The 23,257-nt window shown below is 40.3% G+C and overlaps 1 protein-coding gene across 2 annotated transcripts in view; it reads right to left on the reverse strand.

Moving 5' to 3' along the window:
• The window catches only part of nfkb1 (nuclear factor of kappa light polypeptide gene enhancer in B-cells 1), a 32,994-nt gene extending 11,524 nt beyond the window's left edge, over positions 1–21,470 (reverse strand). Inside the window, exons 1-5 of one of the 2 annotated variants that reach the window (XM_071506645.1) lie at positions 21,118–21,470; positions 19,181–19,224; positions 17,869–17,944; positions 13,387–13,427; positions 11,552–11,650 (exon numbers count right to left, since the gene is read on the reverse strand). In XM_071506645.1, coding sequence (XP_071362746.1) covers positions 11,552–11,650; positions 13,387–13,427; positions 17,869–17,944; positions 19,181–19,219 — 255 coding nt within the window. In that variant the 5' untranslated portion in view covers positions 19,220–19,224; positions 21,118–21,470. Of the gene's footprint in view, positions 1–3,720; positions 4,034–11,551; positions 11,651–13,386; positions 13,428–17,868; positions 17,945–19,180; positions 19,225–21,117 lie in introns of those variants that run through there. The other variant, XM_071506646.1, reaches the window with a different exon arrangement.
• Between the last annotated feature and the right edge of the window lie 1,787 nt (positions 21,471–23,257).

Here is a 23,257-nt window from a genome sequence, read left to right on the forward strand (position 1 = left end):
AGGAGACGACCCATCAACTGCTGCACAGCCTAAATTAAGTGTTTAAAACCTTTCAGGTTTCAGTCACCAGCTACCTCCACCAGGTTAGATACAAGAATCTTGTTTCTGTGACCAGGTCCAGGGCTTAGAGAGTCTAGAGCAGGGGTTCCCAATACGCCGATCGCGATCTACTGGTCAATCGCAAGAGGAGTGCAGGTAGATCGCACGGAACTCCCAATGAAGTTGAGGAAAAAATGTAAATCTTCTTCTTCTAATGCCGTGCGATCTACATTTTTGTGCTCCCTGCTACCTGCACTCCTCTTGCGATCGACGTATTGGGCACCCCTGGTCTAGAGACACTCTTTCATTGTTTTTTTGTTGATTATTCTCAACAAAGCTGTGAAACAATTACTGCACCTGCCCTTATTACAATGATAGGTACATATAAATGATTATTAATTTATTTGCTTATTATTTCCCCTGTTTCATCATCACTTTCCTGAAGACCAAGATAAAGTTATTGGACACTTTGTTTTGTCTGAGCAGCACATCGTCACATTCAGCAGCTGAAACCTGAGACGTTCTGACGTCTTTGTCTGAAAAATAACTGAAACAATTAATCAGCTACCAAAATGGTACTTGATCAACTATTATTATTTGACTATTATCAATTGTAGTGTCATGTGATCATTATCAGTATCCAGAATCATTTCAGTTCCCTGGTGGAGGTTTATTTTGTGAGCAAAGACCATAAATCAGTTAAAAGTTGAAGGAAGTCTGGTGTGAGGCCTGAGCTGGATTATGAGATGAGGAGCTGTCAGATCAGAGGTTAGATGGGACAGACTGTGGTTCCACAGATGACTCACAAACCGGAGACCAGAGCTGATCTGATGCAGCTTTCTCGTCCCTGTGGTTCACGAGCACTTTCTCCAGCTACAGATGAGTCACTGCTCGACTCAATCACACCAAAAACCAGATCAGGCTCAGGGGCTGAGGGAGGCCCAGGCTCATCACTCACTTTTCAACTACTGAAAACTACATTTCTGTGACATTGACTTTATATAAAAACTGATGAGCAGATTCATATCTCAAGACCCTGTTTGTTCATATCAGTATCAACTGTCAACATTAAAATATCACTGTTACCAGGACAACCATTAAGACTGTCAGAGCTAAGATACAGTGAACCACCTCAAAGGAGACACGGACTCTATTAATGTCAACAATAAACTGTATTTTACACCTTTACTGGACTCTGAAACAGAACTAACATAAAATGGACCAGAAAGGACCAAATAATCCCCTCTGGCAGGAGGCTGCGGTCCTTCAGGACCAAAACCTCTTGCCACAAAAACAGCTTCTTCTCGTCTGCTATCAGCCTTATCAACAAGGCTAGAGAGCCCCACTGTCACTGAGCCCCCCGATCCCCAATTGGACCAACCACCAGCACAAATTCCTTGTATGTGGAACATACTTGGTAATAAAACTGATTCTGATTCTGATTCTGATAATCCTGTATCATGTTTATTACCTACACAGTGTTTCAGTCCTCAGACCTTCACCTGGTGAGGGTCAGTCACACCTGAGTATCAGGCTGTCTAAGGTTCTGCTGGGTCTTAGCCCTGGGCCAGCACCGGGCCTCTTCCTGTGTCCTGCTGGTGCTTGGTCCGATTTCTGGCTAAGGTGAGTTTTAAGACTGCAATTTGAAAGTGGTCTGAGTCATGAGGGGAAGATTTAGTTATGATATCAATGGTTCATGAATTACTTGAGCAACAGTTTCAAAGACTAAGCTGAGCAGCAGGAAAGGAGCTTTCAGCTGCGTCCACAAGTCTTTGTTGCCTCTACCATCATTTGTGTGGATAACCTTGTTCAGATGTTGCAAACATGGTTCAGGACGCTGAGCATCTAAAAACCAGTCTGCCGTTTTCTCAGGCGGAAAACTAGAGAGGAAATGAGGGCCAGCTCTGGGACCCTCTCAGATTAATAAACTGGACTATCTTGATGGCGAACCTGATGCTTAAACTGAATCATGGTCCCACAGATCGTCAAGATTTGAGAACAAGGAGAAAAACTGTTTACTGACCACTTCAAAATTCAATCAGTGAAAGAGAGCACATCCTGTAGGGAAATATGATTCCACACAGACACACATGATCAATAGAGCTGAAGCTTCTGTTTCAAAGACAGGGTGAGTAAAGGTCGCCAACTTTCTATCAATGAAGACTTCTCTGAAAGTGTCAGACAAAACAGAAAGCTGAATGACTGAGAGGAAATATTGCCAGTTTGAAGAATGATGAGTTGGTTCATAACTAGAAATGTTCTTCTGCCAGTGCCCCCATCTTAATTTCTTTACCTGGTCCACGTACACATTCAGAGTGTTTCCATCAATGAATTCTGCCCACATGAATGAGTGAGTGTGTGTCTGATTTCTTCGCCTTCGACCCTTTTGATTCATGTTGGCTTGTTATTTAATCCAGATATGAATCATGATCATTTAAACAATGCTACTACTATACCAGTCTTTTAAATCAAATGTCGAGCTGCACAGGTATCCAACTGACTGAATGTGACCCTGAAGACATTTCTTCTTCACCTGCTTTTAGGACACCGTTTTAAAAAATCTGATTTCATCTTGAACCTAAGATGCTGCTGCTGATTCACAAATATTCTAACTCTAGTTTTTCCGCCTTATCTTGTTTACTATTGTTTGTGTTTTTCTGATAGCAAGTTGGTTGTGTTTTTGATGAGTTGATTTTTTTTTTATTGTTTAAATAATGAGAGGACTGAATTCCTTTCTTTCCTGCTCAGTCATGACTGTCTTCTATACTGAATCGATTGTTGAATGAAATAAACTGAAATAAGTTCAAATATTTTTTTTTCAAGTGTCATTAAAAGTCTTAAGGTAAATGAGTCACATCTCTGTCAGCACAGTGATGTTCACTGACGCTGCTCTGCAATAATAAAACAACTTATTATGGATCGATTCATCAGAAACTCTCTCGACCAGGCCGACTCTTTCCTGCAAGTCATTCCCCCTCTCTCCGCCCCTTTCCTGTCACTCTCTACTGTCCTATCAAATGAAGGCACAAAATACCCCAAAAATATCTTTAAAAAAAACACAACTTATTACTTGTGCACAATAAGACAGAAATAAAATAACAGGTTGACACAAGATCTTGATCTTTTATGCACAAGCTGCTGAAATAATGTGCAAATATAAACTGCACAAGATAATCATTTCTGTGCACTTTAAAATTAAGATCTTTTAGGGACTGTGAAGCTGCTTCTCTAAAACAGGACCAGTGTTAAGCTAAATCTGGTGACTTTAACTACATCACTGATCTGTGATAAAACCTGAATATTTGCAGATGCAGACAGGCAGATAGAAAAGAGCCTCAGTGATTAAAAAAAGATTGTTCATAATCAGCTTTTTAACATGAGTTATATCATCCTCCCTCTCTCTCTTCCATCACTGTCAAAATGTTTAAATCATTTTTTTCCTATACAGATACAAATCTTTTCTCCACATGTACAAACCCCATTTTACAGGTTGACGGAGGCTGATTTACAACTACAAACATTAGAAAGATTATTGTGAGCTCATCTTCCTCTTATCTGATAATTTAATTGTATTGCTACTGAGCTGATTTACATAAAGGAAATTACATGTAAAAAATACTGTTCCTGTTTCTGCTGTATGTGTGTGTGTGTGTGTGTGTGTGTGTCACTGCAGGTATTTGCCTGCAGGAACGTTGCAACTGCAGCAGTAAATAAACTCGAGCCCACTTCCTCTTCCCGGTGGTGTTGGCCAATCGAATCTCTCCGGCAGACAAACCGAGTTCCTAGAAACACAGCGAGTGTCGTGTGTGTTTCCTGGCTCAGAAACATTCACAATGAAGATCTGCAGTATGCGATATAGACGGACTGAGTTTACAGCAGAGGGTGGTTGGTGTCTGTTTGATCAAACTCTGAATCTGACTGATTGTGAAACTACTCTCAGGTGTGTGCAGGTGAGGCTGATCTCAGTCCAGTCTCTGGTTTGATCTATAATAGAACAACAATACTGATTCATGAACACGATTCATTTTGGTTTTGTTTTGTTTTTTTTTTATTTAATCATTTTTTTAAAAGGTCAAAAACATTCTCTACATTTTTTATTTATTAATTTATATATATGATTACAAACAGGTCACCAGAATTGAGCCGTTTTGAAGATGATTTGTCGGCCCAGTCGCAAAACCTTTGTGGCCCACAGGTCGGGAACCACTGGTATAAACAAATAAAAGATGCCAACTACGCTAAACGTTCTGATACGTCTGCTGGTCTCTGATTCTGATCTCAACAGAGTCCTCATCTGAGTCTCAGTCATGAGTCATGTCTCCCAATCAGCTCATCCTGGATCAGTTGCTGTCTCTGTTCATTCTTCATTGTTTTCATCTTCTTTACTTTCTCCATGTTTCTGTCTCCACTGTTGCCTCCTGATTTCCTCTCCTCGTCCCTTCAATATAAAAGCCTGTTCTTAAAAACCCTGACAGTGACCTGGGCAGCTTATGAGCTGAGTTACTTTCAAACTATAAAGCAGCAAAAAAAGCTGATGAACTATGACTAATTAACTAATAATAAAAAGAAACGCTGCTGTGTTTATTGCGTTCACCAGGTGACCAAAACAGCTTATTATCCCAATAAGATGCTAAAAAAAAAAACTTATTGATGCTTTCATTTCCAGTAAATTAGATTATTGCACTTTTTACTGGTCTTCCAAAGCAGTCAACTGAAAGACTTCAGTGTATTCAGAGCTGTGCTGCTGGACTTTTAACTAAAACAAGGAAGAGAGAGCAAATAACCCCAGTTTTAGTTACACTCCACTGCCTCCCAGTTGCTTTTAATACATTTTAAGATCCTTTTATTTGTTTTTAAAGCTCTTAATTCTTAACAGATTACATTGCAGATCTCAGTCATTTTATAATCTCTCACAAGCTCTTAGATCCTCTTCTGCCAGGCTTTTTAATACACACTATTTTACGCACAAGAAATAGGCAGAGCAGCTTTTTTTTTTTACTATGCTCCAAAACTATGAAAAACCCTACCAAGGGTTGTAATAGACACTCTGCGAACATTTCTAAACAACAGCTAAAAATCAATTTATGTAAGTTGGCTTTTAATTAATTCTCTCATATTTTACTTTCCTTACTGGTTTCTGTTGTTATTTTCATTTACATATTTTATCATCTACTGTCCTTGTCTTGTCTGATTTCATTGTCCTTCTATTTGCCCTTATTTTATTGTACTATTCCATTTTTTATTGTAAAGCACTTTGAGCTACATCTCTTACCCGAAAAGCGCTCTATAAATAAAGTTTATTATTATTATTATTATTATTGAATCTAAATTCTCCCTAGAGGGTTGCATCAGGAAGGGCATCCGGCGTAAAAAACTTGTGCCAGTCTAGAATATGCTGCGATTCGCTGTGGCGACCCCTGAGGGGAGCAGCTGAATGACAAAAAAAAACCCCAAATTATTATTATTATTATTGTTATTATCATGAACCAATGCCACACATCACATCAGGACAGGTACCTGATGTACCTGGTCGCTGGGGTCAGGTGGCACACAAACATGGAGGCTACAAACAGACGAGCTGAAAACACAGGATTAGAACCCACTCTGAAACAAGTGACAGGTGTTTTATCCGGTGTAGATGTGGGTGGAGCATTGGTGACTTCTCTCATGAACCTGTGTTTTTGTTTGTTTCATCACACAATAAAGTTAGCAACCAGAAACTATTGCTGTAATCCGGAGCTCAGTAGCGTGGTAACGCCTGCTGGTTAGGGCTGCATTTATAAGATGTGATCAAATTTCACACTTTTTTTTTTTTAAACCTCCAATGTGTGACAACAGGAGCAGAAACGACATGAAACCGACAACACAAAATACAGACGACTGCCTGATGTGTAGAGACCCAGTCTTGCTGCTGAAAGTCAGAGCTGAAGCATCAGTGACCTAGTCTCCTCCTCCGGTTTAGTCCTGGTTTAATGATTACTTGATCAATAGATTATTTTTTTATTTTTTTGATAGCTGATTAAGTCTTTTTTCAAACACTGGCTGGTATCAGGATTTGATGCTTTTCTCCATCGTACATGAATGATCTCTGTGTTTCAACTGATGGTCAGACATGAAGAAGGGAGACTATCACAAAGAGATGAACCAATTGTTTTTTTTTTTTAAGTAAAAAAAACTGACAGCTACACAACATTTTGTAATGTTTCTTCAATTGACAATTCAACTGTAGTTTCATAATTGATTATTGACTATCAAATGATTAGATTAATCTCTCTCTCGCTCTCTGGTTTCTGGTTACATCTCTTCACATTTCAGCCTTCTCGTCATTGATGGATGGTTATTATTGATTATTATCCAAGGTACAGCAGCAGTACTGTCAGAGTGGACGCACGTGTCTGAGCTGCAGCAGCAGTTCAGCAGGTAGCTGTCATGCACAGGTGAGGCCAGGGGTGCGGCTCCAGTTTCAGCTGCTTTGCCTTTGTTACCTTTTTGAAATTCATCATGTTGTGATGGTGATGGTGATGGTGTTCATGTGTCTGATTATATTTGTTATTCTGAATGTTTTTTTATGGTTGTTCCTTCCTGAATTTAACCTTACAGGTATTACAGACTGTGACCTTTGTGTCTTCTTCCAGAACTTCCACGCTGACAGCATGTTTTTTTGTGTGTGTGTGTGTGTGTGTGTCCATTGTGTGGAACATGAGTGTAAATGTTATCAGCAGAGAATCAGATATCTGAGAATGATCAAAGCCGATCACATTGACCGCCAGCCAGTTGAAAGTACTCAGTTAATGAAGAAAATAATTAGCTGATTAACCGATAATGAGAATAATCATTTGCAGGCCCAGTTCTGAGAAGCTTGAGTTTGATGTTTTTTTTAATCCGGTGGTTTTTTTCTCTCTTGCCTCATCTCTACTCGACACATTTTCCTGCAGCTCTGCAGCCATCAGCAGAACGTGGCTATTGAGCAGCACAAAGTTATATGTGTCATATCACAACAAAGGGTTGAACATGTCAGTATTTCTGGGCCAGAGTGCATGCTAACACAGATATTACACCTCTGGATGTCAAGCTTTCATCTCCGTCCTGAAACCAAACACCTTTCCTGTTTGTGACGCAACTCCACTTCCTTGTAATTGCATGTGGGTGTTATGGGGAGGAAATTCCCAACAGACATGAAACACAGGGGAGGTAGGTGTGTGTGTGTGTGTGTGTGTGTGTGTGTGTGTGTTGTACTATAAACCTGGACAGGTCTGGACAAGCAGAGACTCTTCAAAAGTTTTTTTTTTTACCTAAAAACTCAAACTAATTTCTGTAGAAACTTCCACTGAGGTGAACCATAAAACCAACACACACTCAGAGTGCAGGTCCTTGACAGAGCCACACCACCTCCTACAGTTACTTTTACACTGATAGATAACATGTAGAACTTTTTAATTTACACATGGATACAAGTCTAGATTAACATAATTGGGGAAAAGTGTCAGATTTTTCTCATTTACATGCTGGAAGAGTTTAACCACAAAAACCTCTGCTCTTGTAAATGTAAAGAAACCCCTTAAGAAAATCAGCGACGTTCATGAAAAATTAATCATGGTCTTCACCACATGGTTAAACTTTAGACCAAACTTCAGTTAAATCTGGTGACCAGAGTAAAAGACACACAAAACATCCCTGAAAACATAAACCACTAAAAACATCCATCCAATAATCACCAGCATAACGGTGAACCAGTATTGAAGAGATCACAAAAGTATCCATATTTAACTGTTGACGGTACTGCCGGTTTTTCCCTTATACATTTACCCATCATTTCTATCCAAAGTGACTCACGACGAGGGACATTACTAAAGCTTCAGTGCAGTAGGACACCTTGGTGTAAAGACTAAGAAATACATCTGTTCAATGAGGCGAAGGTGGCATTCCTTCATCGAGGTGGAAATATCTGAGAGACAAGCCCAGATCCACATAGAGACCGTGGTGGCATCTGGAACAGGACGAACAGTATAGTTGGGTGTCGTCTGCATAGCAGTGATATGAGAAGCCATGTGAACAGATTACTGGACCAAAGGAGGACGGTTTTTCTTCTCCTCGATGCATAAGTAACTTGATGGGTACATAATGTTATATGTCTTATGGTGGGTTCAACAGGGGCCCAGCTACAGATTTAATCTGCCCATGAGCTGATGCAACCTTCAGTCTTTTACTATAAATCAAGTCATTTGAACAAAGTTTTAAAATGTGAACTCCGTCTACAAATAGTTAAACAAGTCAACAAATATGAAGAATTAAGATGGTTTATACTAAGCGCTTCTTTTAAAGAAGTCCCTATTTCTCCAATATTTAGTATCAAATTAGAAATTTCTTTCCAGGAAAGATAATTTGGAAATTACAGATGTACACTAAAATGTTACCCAAATGTCATCAGCCCAGCAGAAAATATGTGTCTCACACTTCTTAGAACTCAATGGCTACAGATATAAGCAGAATGCATACAAAGAACACAGCACCAGTGTCATTTCATAGGAGCAAATTATGAATTTGAAGGATGATTTATCAATTTAAGAACTAGATCTCATATTTCTGATAAATATGTCCTTACAAGCTTAGTGACTCAGACACATCATCGTCCTCTTCGTTCCACCAGTCCTACCAGATCATCAGCAGGGGATTTCCCACTCTACATGCAAACACACCAACAAGAACATGCACACGACCCACAGACCAAACAAAGACACCCAGAGGAAAATTTCCTGGTTTGGTCTGGTGACTTCGTCTCATCCATTACTGAAAATACCCACCTGAACATGTCAATTCATTATTCAAATTCAAGCTTCACCATCCCTGCTCGTTATCATCACAATGACACCAATTGAGTCTAAATGTTTTAATAACCTCCAGGTAGGTTCATTAAAATTAAACACCATGTCCAGTGTTAGTCTTCAAGTCATTAGGTTCTTTTAAAGGAGCTATATCTAAGTTTTGCTGTTGCTACATAGCCAACATCAGCTTCAACAGCTCTTTACTGACCAGTCCAGAAGAAACGCCGTGAGTTCAACAAAATATTAAATAACTAAAAGAATTTCCCCAATTTTGCCTCTTTTCAAGGCACTTTTTTTTCTGGAAAGTCCCTGAAATAACTAGCGCTGGCAGAATATTTAGTTTGATTATTAGATTTTATGACAGTCAGGATGAACATGTGTCTAAAATATAAGATAGGATAATAAAATAAAAGACGTAGCTCTATTGATCCCCGTAGAGGAAATTCAAATTTGACAAGGCAGCACAAAGGAGTAGCAGCACAAGGAGATTTAAGAATATGGATTTATACTAATCAAATTGTATACATATACACATATGTTTTAAGTGCAGTCAGTGTCAGGAGACAAAGAGTCAGATATACAGTATATGCATGTCAATAAATATTAGATAAAAGATTTTCTTCACATGGCGGCTCCACCTTCTTTGGCTTTGTTCATTATCTCTCTACCTCCAAACACCATCATTTTATTGCAGATTTCTGTTTCTAAATCCAGAAGTTTCACCATCATCCAGGTAAAAGCTCCCAGGTGTATCATCAAAATTAAATACCATGTCCAGTGTGTGAATAAAGAAAAACTTGGATCTCAAACTTACTTACTTTTAAAGAAAATAAAGCTCTCTGAAAAGCTCCTGAAATAACTGACTCACACATTCCTGACAGAGTATCTCCTCTGCTTTGAGGATACGACACGATTCATATTTATCAGATTTCATGTATATGTTCTGAGGGCAGTGCCGTGAAGTCAGTCAGTAGAGGCACAGAGTCAAACTGCAGCAGGAATTTGGGGATTTCCCGTCTCCCCTGGTTTGGTCAGAACATGTGGGAGCTTCAGACTCTAAACTAAACATCAACAGAAACAACACCACAGGAAACTTTAGCTCCTGTGTAACTGTGGCAGTCTCAGAGGGTTAGGTTCCGGGTTATCTTACCCTAACCTTAACCTAGTTTTTATCTAACCTAACCCTGACCACAGGACACCTTACTCCTAACCTTCATCTGCTGAACCAGGACCCTGCAGTAAACCTGCAGTAACGACTCTACAGTCGTGTCTGAAGATCTGACTGTATGACCCAACTCTCAACTGATCACATGATTGATCACATGTCTGATCAGAGACATAGGTTAACCCAACATCTCTACACAATCTTAAAAAAAAATCCTACAATTTGATGGTTTGTTTTTCTACAAGAACCTGTAGAATTATCATTTTTAACAGTTAACCTTATTTGTGTGAAATCTTTAATTCTACAGAATTAAAGAAGAACAGGCTAATATATTTGTAATGAATAAATATAGAAACAGATGAAGTCAAAACTAAATTCTGATGTTGGTTAACGAGGAACATTAGAGAAATCAGATCATAAGAGGATTTAGTTCAAGAGCAGAGAGAGATGGTGTTCGGCAGTGACTATGAATCAGATCAGAGTCAGATTTATTCCAATAAATGACGAAAAAAGAAGAAAAAGTGGTGGAACACCCAGTCAAATCTTCAAATGTCACAGTTATTTAGTGACTAATTCAATTAATAATTATAAAAAAGTTGTATTCTTTAGTTTGTGAGTAAAAGTGAATGAAGTTTATTTAAAGGGATTATCTGTAAGTTTCTTTTTAGGAGCCTGACAAGAACATAACAATACATGTGGTTATAATTCGTCTTCTGAGCAGCTATGTTTTCAGGACAGCCTAGAGGCTGCAGTGAGTCACTATCAGAGAGTGACGAGACGGGCCACGACTAGCTGGTTAGCATGCTAACTCAAGAGTTAACATTGGTGTTTGTTTCCACCTCTGGAGACAGCTGTTGGTGAGTAAAGGAATGAAGTTTGATGCTGAACTCACAATGTTTCTTAGTAAACAGCTGCTAATGTTAGCTATGTAGCAATAGCAGAAAAAGTTTTACTTTTAGTAGTTTTAAGAAGTTCCCAGAGCTTCTGGTGGCCTGTGGCCAAATCACATTGAACTGATGGTATTTCCTGAATGTCTTTAAATCCATGTCAGATCATTTGTTTAAACTCTGCAGTGTGAGGATCTGAGCTCTGATCCAAACAGCCTGAAAACTGTACAATACTAAAAGCAGCTGACTGTTCTTCAGGCTGCAGGAGGCTCAGATTTTTATTTCCTCCTTGGTTCTGCAGACAGAAGTCGACCACACTCTCTTCACTGCTCTCATTCCTCTTTGTGCACTAAATGGTTTTCATCACTTCCTGGACATTATTTTTAGCCTCATCGTTTCACACAGGAACGAGGTCTGAATGTCATACTGCTGTCAGTCCGTCTCTGTGTTGACTTCAGCACCAGCCAGGTGAATCATTAACCCGTTCCACACATCAGATCTGTTTTCTAAATCTGCTGTTAGAGCCTCACAGTTCAGTCTGAAGCTGTGTGATGTCACTGAAACAAGCCACGCCTGCACGGAGATGACACACATCTGTGAAGGTGGCCGTTCAGTGCTGAATGGACAGGAAGTGTTACCTTGACGGTGGGGTAGGTCTTCCTATTCTTCTCACTGGACGCTCCTGGCAGACCGCCGTGAGACGGACCTTCGCAACCATATCTGAACCTGAACCCACGCTGGAGGAGACAGAGAGGGCACAGTGTGATGAAGCAACTCACAAGCAGCAAACCAGGAGCAGAGTTTTCATGAGCAGGCACCTGTTTCATCTGTAGCATGTGTTGTACCAACACCTGCACAGACAGGTAAAGCCGATGTGTTACACCCACAGCTTCAGCTTGTGTTTCTTGTTTACAAAGGAACACCTTGAAAACTGAGTGAGAAACAGGATGACAGTGTCTCCATCCACAGGTCGAGGGTTCACTGACGGTCTGATGAGAATGATAATGAGGTGAATCATCTGCTATGACCTTCACGGTCACCTGATCTCAGTCGAGGAAATCTATGGGAGATGTTGGAGCGATGTGTTAGACAGCGCTCTCCAACACCATCTTTAAAACACCACATGAGGGAATGTCTTTCTGAAGAGTGGCTCATCCTGCAGTAGAGTTCAGTAGGATAACTAAACTTTACAAAGGCCACACTTGCTGTGATTCTCTTTCTCTCTGCAGCTGTAAAACACAACGAGGAAGAGCGAATGAAACCAGTCTTTCCTCATCACCTGCTGACTGCGCCAGCATGTCACACTTTCTAGCGTGATGGAAAATGAAACTGGCATTAACTTGACTGAATTCAGAGACCATGTCTACCCAATGAATTTTGGGCTGTGTGACTCAGTTTCCATTTCTTCTACTGAGGCGTCTCTGGTGATTAACTGAAGATAACGGCAGGGTGGGGCAGGGCTGAGTGAAATATGACATTAGTCACGCCTTTTTTTTTATTTTTTTTGCTATGTGCAAAAATGTCTCTTCATGAAAGTTTATATTAATTCCAGTGCTCAGATTGTTCAGCAGCAGCAAAGGAACCAGCCTGTAGACTGAAACTGATCATTAAACTGTCTCTTCTCTTCTTAGCTGAAACGAGAGCTGAACAGAAAATCAATCAGAAACTATTTCAATAATCAATTATTTGTTTCAGTTATTTTTCCTAAGCAAAAGGGAGAAAAAATCTGCAGTTCAGGTGAGAGGATTTGCTTTTTTTCTTTGTCGCGTTTTACAGTAAATTAAACAAAGTTTTTGAAGACACTGACTGAGAAACTCTGAGAAACAACATTAATTGAGAAAAAAATGGGCTAAGTAATCAATGAATAGTGTATAAGTGATAAGCTGATGATAACTGATGCACACTGTTTATTATCCTTGCTCAACTCTCTTGGACACAGTGTGAGTGTACACCTCACCTCCAGTGTCTTTAACATGAGTGAAACATCATATTTTAGGACACTCACATCCAACCCAAAAATAGGTGTTAGGTGGAACAAACCAACAAAAAAAACACCAACAAACTTCACACTGCAGGACTCCAATTTTCATGTATTTATTGCACCAAAACACTGTTGACATTTCAAGCATCTCTCTGACTGATGAAGGGCAGAGGTGCTTGAAATGTCAGAGCTGTCGTCAGCTCTTTCGTCATTTACATCCTAGTCAATCATAAATTACAAATCATCTCCAAACTAACCAAATTAAAGATATCCTTATCATAAATATTTATAATATATAATGTGCCATGTGTCATTACCCATTTCTTTTTATTGTTTTTGGATTGTGACAGAGGACACAGACAGGAAATGCAGGGAGCAACATGCAGTGAATGGCCCGGCCGGCCATTATATTTTATTATAATTGTCATTATTCTCTGCCACATCAGTTCCTACGATAAGACAGGGGAGAGGTGGAGGACAGGTGAGATTTACCTGCTTTGGCTGCTCCAGGATCTGCAGGAACGGCCCGTCCGCTGAAACCACAGACACACAAAGTCAGTCTGAGTTGTTGTCACACAAACACAATTTCAGAGCTGAGTCAGCGATGTTAAAGTAATCAGAGACAACATCATAGAGCTGAAAGGATTAGTCCAGAAAATAGCTAATCAGTTACATCATTATGTGCTGGTTCCAGGCTCCAATATGAGGATGATGAACTGAACATCTTTGGGTTTTGAAGACAAGATGTTTTTAATAGTTTTTGACCAACATCTGAACAGTCGTAGAGTAAAAATGTCCCAGAGGTGATGCTATATGAAGGTCGTGTGCTCATTAAAATCTGGAGGATTCATCCTCTGAGGAGAAGGAATATATGCTATGAATTTCATGGAAACTTGTTGAATAAATGTAGAGATTTGTTGTGTAACATGTAAATCAGACAGACTTGTTGTTAAAATGTTAAAAGTTTCTCTCTTCTGATGGAGCTAGGCTAGCAGTTTCCCCCAGCTTCCAGTCTTTGTGCTAAGCTAGGCTAAACTGCTCAAGGACCTTTCTCTGCACTGGACACAGATGAAGCTGAAATCGATCTGAAACACCCGACTGTGGAGGCGACAGAAGTCAAGAGGATTCGCAGATACAGGGTTTGTATGTTGGTATGCCCACATACACCTTAATAAGTGAAGAGTCAAATACAGATCAGATGACACATTAACCCAGCACACTGTGGTAAACCCTGCTCTACAGTAAAACCCTCTCAGCGTGGCCTGGTTTGTCAGGCAGTGCTGCATCCTGCCTCCTGACTGCTGCAGCCACTTCCTCCCTCACCTGTGAGACTAACTCACTGACAGTCAGACTCCTCCTCATCAGTCTGAGCGAAGGAGGAGGTCGGTCTGTCGAACCATGTGACACCAGACACATGACGGAAACTCGTTCAGTCAGAAGCTGTGTCTCTGCTGCAGGTCAGCTGCCATCATGAGCAGCAGCAGGTGTGTGGAGCGTCAGGGGTCGCCACCGTTTTTAGTGGATAATTCAAAGTGAGGACACAGACAGGAACATGGCGACAAAGAGAGGGATACAACACGCCACAAGGGCCTGTGACCAAAGCCAAACCGGGGAGGCTGTGTCTCACCGTGAATCGATTACTGAGCGGGTCTACACAAGTCCAGGGGGTTAAGTGTGCTGTAGTGTTTAGTATAATGTGTGTGCAGCGGAGTGTGGATCTGCTCTGGCAGGAAGCTTTAGACACATCAGACGGCCTCATTCTTATTGCCAACTACATGCTGAAGTTTAGAGAAGTGTCGTTTTTTTAACCAACAGAACCTGAAAGTTTGTGATTTGACATGCAAAATGTCTCAGAAAAAACAACAACTACAAAGGGGCACATTTCAACAACAGAGAGGCACAAAACAACTACAAAGACATATTTCAACTACAAAGAGGCAGAAGACAACTACAAAGAGACAGCTCCTTTATGATTTAAAGTTATTACTGATGTAGATTCATAAAGACACTTAGAATTAACTGGTGTCTGTCAGTTAACTCCAGAGCAGCTGCAACAAAGGTGCAACTAAACTACACAATAATAGGAGGTCACTCACTCTTCTCGACTTTTTTTTAGACCAGATCACAACTTTTTCTGTTAATAATCAGCAGGATATTACAACTAAACCACAGCATGGTGATGCAGGACCTCTGACCCCCTACTGTGTGTGATGGAGGAACTGAAGCTGCGCCTACTAATGACTCACAAGTATTACTCACACGTTAATGTACAGGGGAGATACTTTCCCCTCATCCTACACATCTACAGCCACAGACTTCAGCTTAAATCTGCTGCTCTGTCTTTAGTTCAGAGTAATGACACGTGGACACAAACAGGGAAGTGAGAGCAGAGTTGCTGTCCCACACTCACCACAGAGGGCTGAGACCAGAACGTCACGAAACTCAGCTTTCACTTTAACTTCATCACATTTGATTTATATATATAAATATACACATTTGTTTTTCCAAAGAGAAAATTCAGTTTCTGATAGTTTCCCTCACCTGAAACTGCAAAGTGAGCAGCCAGCTCTCTGGTGCAGCTGGACGACCCCCCCAATACAACATCTGTTTAACCTGTGAGCTCCAGGTTTTACACAAACCGGTGCCTCAAAGAGTTCAGCGCCTTTAACTGTCACTATCAGCATATGTTTGGATGAAGAAAGTGTTGATTCACACCACAACTGTCCCAACAGTTGCAATAAACAAATAAAGCTCTTATTTGTTCCACAAAACTCAAAGTCCACTTGCTGTTACTACCTTCTCTGGGCTGCGACTGGAGCAATTGTTCATCCTCAATGACAAAACTCTTCAGAAGCTCTTCAGGGGAGACACGAACACTGGTAATGATGTCCAGAGGAAAGGATTATTGGGGATAGTTATGGAAGCTGATGACAAGACCACTACTTGGGTAGGTTTGGATATGATACTACTTGTCCATGATAACTGTCCCATAAAGAAGCTGAATTAGATATAAACGATTCCAGTTTGCAGAGTTTTATGGATGTACAGATAACTATCTCTGGATCACTGTGACACTGAAGAAAACTTAAAAACATGAGTATTCTGAATGAAGTTCTGGAGGAGCATCTTTATTGTCTGGGTTTTCTAAACTGATTAATGGAGGTTTATTCTTAATGGACATCACAGATAATGATTTCGCCCAGAAAATGTAAAAATATGTGTTTCATGTTATGTGTGTTCAGATTTGACTGAGTTATGATTCTGAGAAAGAAAGAGTAAGTGAGTGAGTAAGTGAGTGAGTGAGCGATGGTAGTAACAATATTCAGTAGCCTTAAATGCATCACTCAGACAGTTTAACACCACAGGAACATAAATCTAAGCTTGGAAACATTCATTTTCACTATCAACTAATCTAATTATTTCAAACATTTTGTTTTTAAAATGTCAGAAAATCCCAGCAAAATGTCTTGTTTTGTCCAATCAACAATAGATCCAGTTCTTTATCCTATCAGGCATCAAAACATCAAATTATCAAATTTTAGAAGCTGCAACCTGAAAATACTTAATTGTTTCACATGAAAGAGACTAAAACAAAAATTCCGTTATCAAAACAGTTGCTGATGACTTTTCTGTCAATTGACTAATCAATTAATTGACTAATCGCTGCAGCTGAAATGTGAATATACTCAGTGATTCCCCTACAGTGCACGACAAAGTTTGACCACAGCTGCCAAGGGATCATAGATAAACACAAATTTATCACGAAATGATTCATTAAGTGGAGAAAATAGGCTGCTGATGTTGGTGACGAATTTAAGAGGCTGAGAGTCTCAGAGGTGTTTTCTTCTTCACCACAAATACACGTCGCCTCTGTCTCTGACAAATGTATCTATAAAGCAAGTTCAGATTAAGAAATCAGACTTGTTGCTCTACAACACTCAGCTTCTCAGTTTGTAGCCAGCACCACCCTCAGACGTTGGCTGTAGTTAGATACAGAATTAGTGTTGATGTGTTAACGGCAGCATAAAGACCTTTTCATTCAGTTCAAGCACTGAGAAACCCCCTCCCACGATGCTTTTTGGTTTTCTTCTTTTTTTTTCTTTCCCCATCTGTGAACTGTTTTCAAGGCATGGGGAACAATGAGGTTCAGTGGTCACATCAGCTCCAGCTGCCAACATCAGCATTATTGTTCTAACAAATGCTCACAGAGAACGGTCAGAGAACGGATAAAAAGAGAACAAACTGAGACAGGATCAGAGAGAAGGGAAGCAACAGACAGAGGCCTCAGTGGATCAGGGTCGGACACATCAGACTGAGAACTGACTCAGTCCATGTATGATAAGGGAACTATGTCAGACAGGAATGACAGTAAAATTTGATCTTTGGTTTTGTAGCTAAACAATCTGTTATCCCTTCAAATGTGTTCTGGGAACAAAACGCTGCGTTCTGAAGTGCACACACGCGTCTCGTAAATCAAACTGTGTTAAAACTAAATGGTGCCCAGCCAGTGCAAAATGTGTCTGGTGACAGTTACTGCAGGTCGGTGGAGCCGCCTGTGGCTCAACCTACGGTACGAATCTGTTCAGCTCGCGAACTTTCACTGTGATAGTGTGAAATGGTTCATCACGTTAATCATTAAACTTTACACTTCTGTCATTACTTCCCACAGAGACGGAGAGAAAACGTACAAACACTCAGAGTTCCACCTCAATGAAATGTTACTCTGGCAGAACAGGTTTGAAGACTACACAGGAACTTAAACCTTGATATAAGATGAGATGATCAAGCCGTGACCACAACACCGCGGTTTGATATTTACAGATCAGGAGATAAAGTTCACAAGCTTAAAAATGCCTGCTCCCAGTTCCCGTGGAAAGAGAGAAACTAATCTGCCAAATAACTGATGAATGAAACCCCGGCCAGCAGTTCAATAAGATGCTAGTGTGAAAGTGTGACACCTGCACAAACACTCACCTGTCCTCAGAGACGTGGTCTGAGACATCACGGGAAAAGGTGGAAACTCCCAGGATGGATCCATCATGTCAAAAATCTGCAGGACAAAGTCAAACCTGACGTCAGGACATGAGGAGAATCTCATTCACTCATGATGATCACATTGAACATCTGGCTGAAAGTGTCTGTCAGACTCTAGATGTTAGCTCTCCTGGTCTTGATCCAGACCACCACCATGACCTGGACTTCAGACAGCTCAGTCTCATGAGGTGTTGCCAGAGGAAATCTTCTCTGCAGCTTATCAGGCAAAATAAATGTCATCGGGTCAGTATTCAGCGACAAAGTCCTGACACTAGTGACTGTAAACACACCTAAACTGAGGGAGGATTCCTCGAAAGATTGTTTTCATTATCAATGAATCTGATCTGACTAATCCTGATTTTCAGGATTAATAGCTAAATCGTCTTCAGAGAGGGACAAAATTCATTGATTATCAAAGTAGTTTCTGATTAATTGTTGTAGATTTACTAAACAATTAATAGAATGATTACAGCAGCTCTTATATGTGATGTGTGATGTGTATCAACACAAAATTTACATCCCTGCGCATGTACAGTGAACATGTACACATATGCAGATGTCCAGCGTGATAAACACAGGTTTTCTGCAGTGTTCACCGCAGTGAAGTTAAGATGATAAGATAAGAACGATGGAAACAGAGAATATCGGCCCTGTAGGACTGAATTTGTTCACATTTTTAATCACATTTCTGACAATATAACGCATCAATTAACATGATCTGGAGCCAAGTAAAGGGGCAGAAAATAATGGATGGATTAACTCAGTTAACTAACTATTAATTAGTCTATTATAAGACAAGGCTGTTGTGGAGTCAGTGTTTGGTACAAGTCTGAGAAAATGACTGAACAGCTTCTTGCAGCACGAATGTCACCTGCAGATTCCCCATGTCCCTTATGGAGCACACCTGGAGCACATCTGTTCAATACTCAGCAGTGTTGTTGTACTGTATCTGCCCCATCTTTACCTCACACAGCTTGTATTGACTTTAAAAGGAGTGAGCTTCTTTAGTTCTCAGCCTGATGTTTTCTTTACTTTATCAGCTGCTGGGAGACTGAAACGTCCATCCTGCTGGACACCCTGATTCAGAGCTCTATCTGTTATTACAGAATAAAGATATCTTACGCTACACTGTGTGTTTTTCACTGTAACATGTAAACTGGATGTTGTTTTAACACAACATTCCCAGATGTAGCACCCGTGTTACAACAGTAAAGCACAGAGGAGACAGAAGAAGAGTGAGAGGTGAGTTTACCGGGTTGGTAGTATGAAGGTAGTGGTCGTCTCCAGCCATGGTGTCTGAAAAGGTCAAACACAACACAACAGTTGCAAACATAGTCTAATACTCAGTAATCGACAAGGCTGGACTAATATCCGGGCGGGTTCACTCCATATCAGTGGGTCTACACTGTTTTATTAATCACAAATTTGTTGGAAATCTACAGCACTGAATATCAACTCTGACAGGTCATCCTTCCTTCATCCTCTGGACCTGGCCTTGAAGAGGGACTCTGTGTCAAAATCTAGTCTTATGACCTGAATAGTTTTAGTTTTTATTGAGCTCATTTGTTAGTTTTTGTTTATTTTATTTTTTAAATCAAACTGCTGCTGCTTTTGTATGTCAGGTAATTCACACATGTAAAATCTCAGTAAGGTCATATTGTTCCATTATAGGAGCAAACTGTAAACAACTATTAACATTATCAATACATCTGACAGATTCTCTGTATTGTAATCTGTAATTGAATAACTGATCAGTCAATAAAATATCAGTAAAAAATGCCTCACTGTTCCCTGAAGCCTGAGTTAAACACAACAATGTTGAGTGTAACTGTCACAGAAAACTGGAAAAAAAAAAAAAACAGCAAAAGTTCACACTGGAGACACTGGAAGCAGTGAAATTCAACTGCAAATTAATGTTCCTGTGAGTCTGAGGGAAGAATAAAGCTGCCGTGCACTGTGGGGGTCAGCAGGGGCCCAACAACAAGTCTTATGCCCGGGGCCCCTCAGGAGAATAATCCAGTCATGGTGCTGAAGAGGCAAATGCAAGTCTGATGAACTAATGATGATCAAGATGATGATGATGCAGATAAACACTTATTACTCTTCAGTTAGCTATTAATTTAGAATTTGGCTCTAGAAAAGGCTTAAACATGAACATTTTGCCTAAATTATAATGTGAATAATTTGATGAACAGGTTCAGATGATCATAATGAACAGTGTTTATTTCTATGCAGAGCGCTGCGTCCCACAAAATTAATTATTATTATTTATCACTGATTATTGATTACTGATCCTCTGACACTTGTTGCTATTCGGCGCTGCGCGTTCCCACACCGGCCGCACATGAGCGCGCCTGTTTAACCCGTGCTAGCTCCGTGGCTAACAGCTAGCACTAACGGCCAATTTCTGTAGTTTCTGTCGTTCAAGCAGCCGGTTTAAACTGTGGATACCGGGTTCGTCTACAGCGTAGACACTGCTACGGTTCATGTCCACCTGTTGGCTTCATGTCACAGGGCGTCCTTAAAGAGTCAACCCAATACCTGTCCGTGCTAAGTGGGAGCTAGCCCTCACACAGTAGGTTCCGTATGCAAAACATAACACGAAACTCCGTCTAGAAATCTCCCAATTTAAGAGTTGTTCAGTTTTCACCTCAGGACCTTGAACTGCAGAATGTAGATCAATTGATACCAGAGTCTAATGAATCCAGCCATGTTTCGACAAATGTAAAACCCACATGACAGATCACTTTAAATAAAAGTTAAAGCTTTTTCGACGGCTTGTCCGCTCACCCACACTCTCTTCTGCTACCGAGAGTGTGTGGACGGCGATAGGAGGAAATCTAGCGTGTGGAGCTCAAGCAAAAGTAAAATCTTTGTCTAAAAAAAAGGGCTGTGTGTTGGATGTACACATGCCGAATTGACCGACGGTTTCCATAAATGTAAAGCCTATCCTAATCACTCATGTTATACTTGCTTGTGCTTGCTGACATGAAAGACAACTTCAAGCTCCAGTTTTTAAGACAGAGTTTGGTGTGACCTCTCAAAGTTACCTGGCTAATAAGGAAGTGAGTAGCATAACAAAGCAAGCTGCCAAGACTGTTGTGACGGGTAACGATAAGATTGTGAATAACACTTACACAACTGTCCGGTTCGGCTTTTACAAGGAGTGGGTAGTTCACATGATCTTACCTGGTTTGCTCGGTCAGGTGAAGAGTCGGGTTCTCAACATCAACTATGAGTGACAGTCCTCAATCCGCTTCAATTCAATTGACTTCTGCTCATCACTTCGCCATGCCCATGCTGAACCAGTGGATCCATTACCAGCAACTACAGTTTAACTGGAGTGCGTCATGACGCGACACGAACGCGTCATTACAGTTTATAAAGACAAAACAATTTCAATCCGAGTGAGTAAAGCGATTTTTATTCCCCCAAAATAAGCGACGGGCTCCCGCAGGTGACACCAGGTTTGTGTCAGACGTTCATAAAGTTGATTTCCTTCCCCACTGGAATTTCCCTTTGACGTCCGATTCAACCAGAGATGAGCTAAAATATGAAGAGGTCTCACTCCGACGTCAGCAATGTTGAAAATAAGCTTTATTACAGGGTTTTAGTAATTACTGGATTGATTAAGGAAGCCGATTTATGCCGGGAAAAGGGGAAAAAAAGGAAACCTAGTCATGGTTTTGAATTAAAAACAAATATTCCTTAAGATTATGAGATAAAAGGTCAACATTCAACTAAAAGGTCCAATGTGTTAGTTCAAAAAATCTGAATTATAAGATACAAATTCTGACATTTTATCTCATAATTTTCACTTGCTATCAACATTTTTAATCATGACTAATCTTTTTTTTTTTTCTTTTATTGGCAGAAATTGGCTTCCATAATGTTAATTATTAGTTGATCGACAGAAAGTTAATCGATCACTATCTTGATGACCAGATTTGCTGGTTCCAGCTTCTCAGATTTGATGTTTTTCCTCAATTGCTGTACATGACATTTCCTTTCCCTTCCGTTGTGACTGTGCTGTGTGTAAAGTCAACAGAGACGTGGTGTCCTCTCTTTCTTTTCATTTACAGAAAAGGAACAAAACAAGTATCCAAACATACAGGAAACACTGAGTTTTGATTAAACAGTTGATCTGATGTAGTTTGATCCTGTCACAATGACGTGTAGATATCACATTAGGCTCCACCACCACAGACCACATCAAAACTGAAAATATATCACTGTGCAGACAGGAATACAACATTCCGCCCACAGTGCAATCCGGGACTAATAGCCTCTATAAGAAATTTGGCATAGACCATTTTTACAGTTTAAATGTTTTTTTATCATTAATAAGGATGTAATCATTATATTTTCTCATAATTAAAATAGAAATTCCTACAGTTTTTTTTAACAACCTGCAAGTGTGAAAGGATGTAGTCATCAAACATCTGAAGTGCAGAGTGACTCCTCTTCTCCCTCATAAATTGTCTTTGGTTTAGGGTAAATTGTTGGCCTTCTGCCCCCTGCTGGTCAAACACAGCAACACCACAACTCTCATTCAGAGATTTTAAGACAGAAACCACTGTCTGCATAAAACTATGGATCAGTCCTCACAATTTTATCAAATTCAACCAGCACCACATCTCTGTGGATTTATACTCCAATTTTACACATGTTCACATACTGTTGTAAAAATCTGTTTATTCATTTATTTCCGTTCCAAACCTAAAAACACATAACAAAACATTGCTGTAAATTCTGCAACATCTAAAAAGATATTAAAAAATAAAAATGGATGAACTCACACTGAAGCCTGACCTTGATGGCCTCTATGAAGACTTGTTCTGATTGAAGCTGAATCCAGCTCAGTTTTGCAACTGTGTGGGACGATGTGGTGTCTCCCTGTTCTCTCCCAGCCACATACTGGTTTACAGGCCATCCCAGGGTGGAGTCCCTTCCACCTTCCTCTCCGCCCTGAAGTCCCACGGATCAGATGTCCCTCTTGGACGCAGTGATCAGCAGGAAACTGTCAGGATGGATCAGGCTGCAGAAGGATGCTGTCACTGGTGGACTGAAGAGAGGAAAGAAGGTCTGATGATGAAGATGAGAACTTGTGGCCAAATGCAGGAGACAGCGTCGAGTACCGATGTGCTTTTATCTGTAGTCATTCTATCTGTACAGTAAATACGATTAGTTTTATACTACTTGAATTGCGTCAATTCAATTTGTGCACTTAGACAAATACTTAAATACAGGCTGTTGAAACTTGTTGCAGCGTTTCTTACTCATCTCTGTGACACACGCTGTGAGGCTGCACCATCCACGCAGAGAAACT

The sequence above is a fragment of the Trachinotus anak genome, unplaced genomic scaffold (assembly GCF_046630095.1).
Source record: "Trachinotus anak isolate AG129_WGS33_773 ecotype Australia unplaced genomic scaffold, CSIRO_AGI_Tana_v1 ptg000021l, whole genome shotgun sequence".
In the NCBI taxonomy this organism is placed as follows: Eukaryota; Metazoa; Chordata; class Actinopteri; order Carangiformes; family Carangidae; genus Trachinotus; species Trachinotus anak.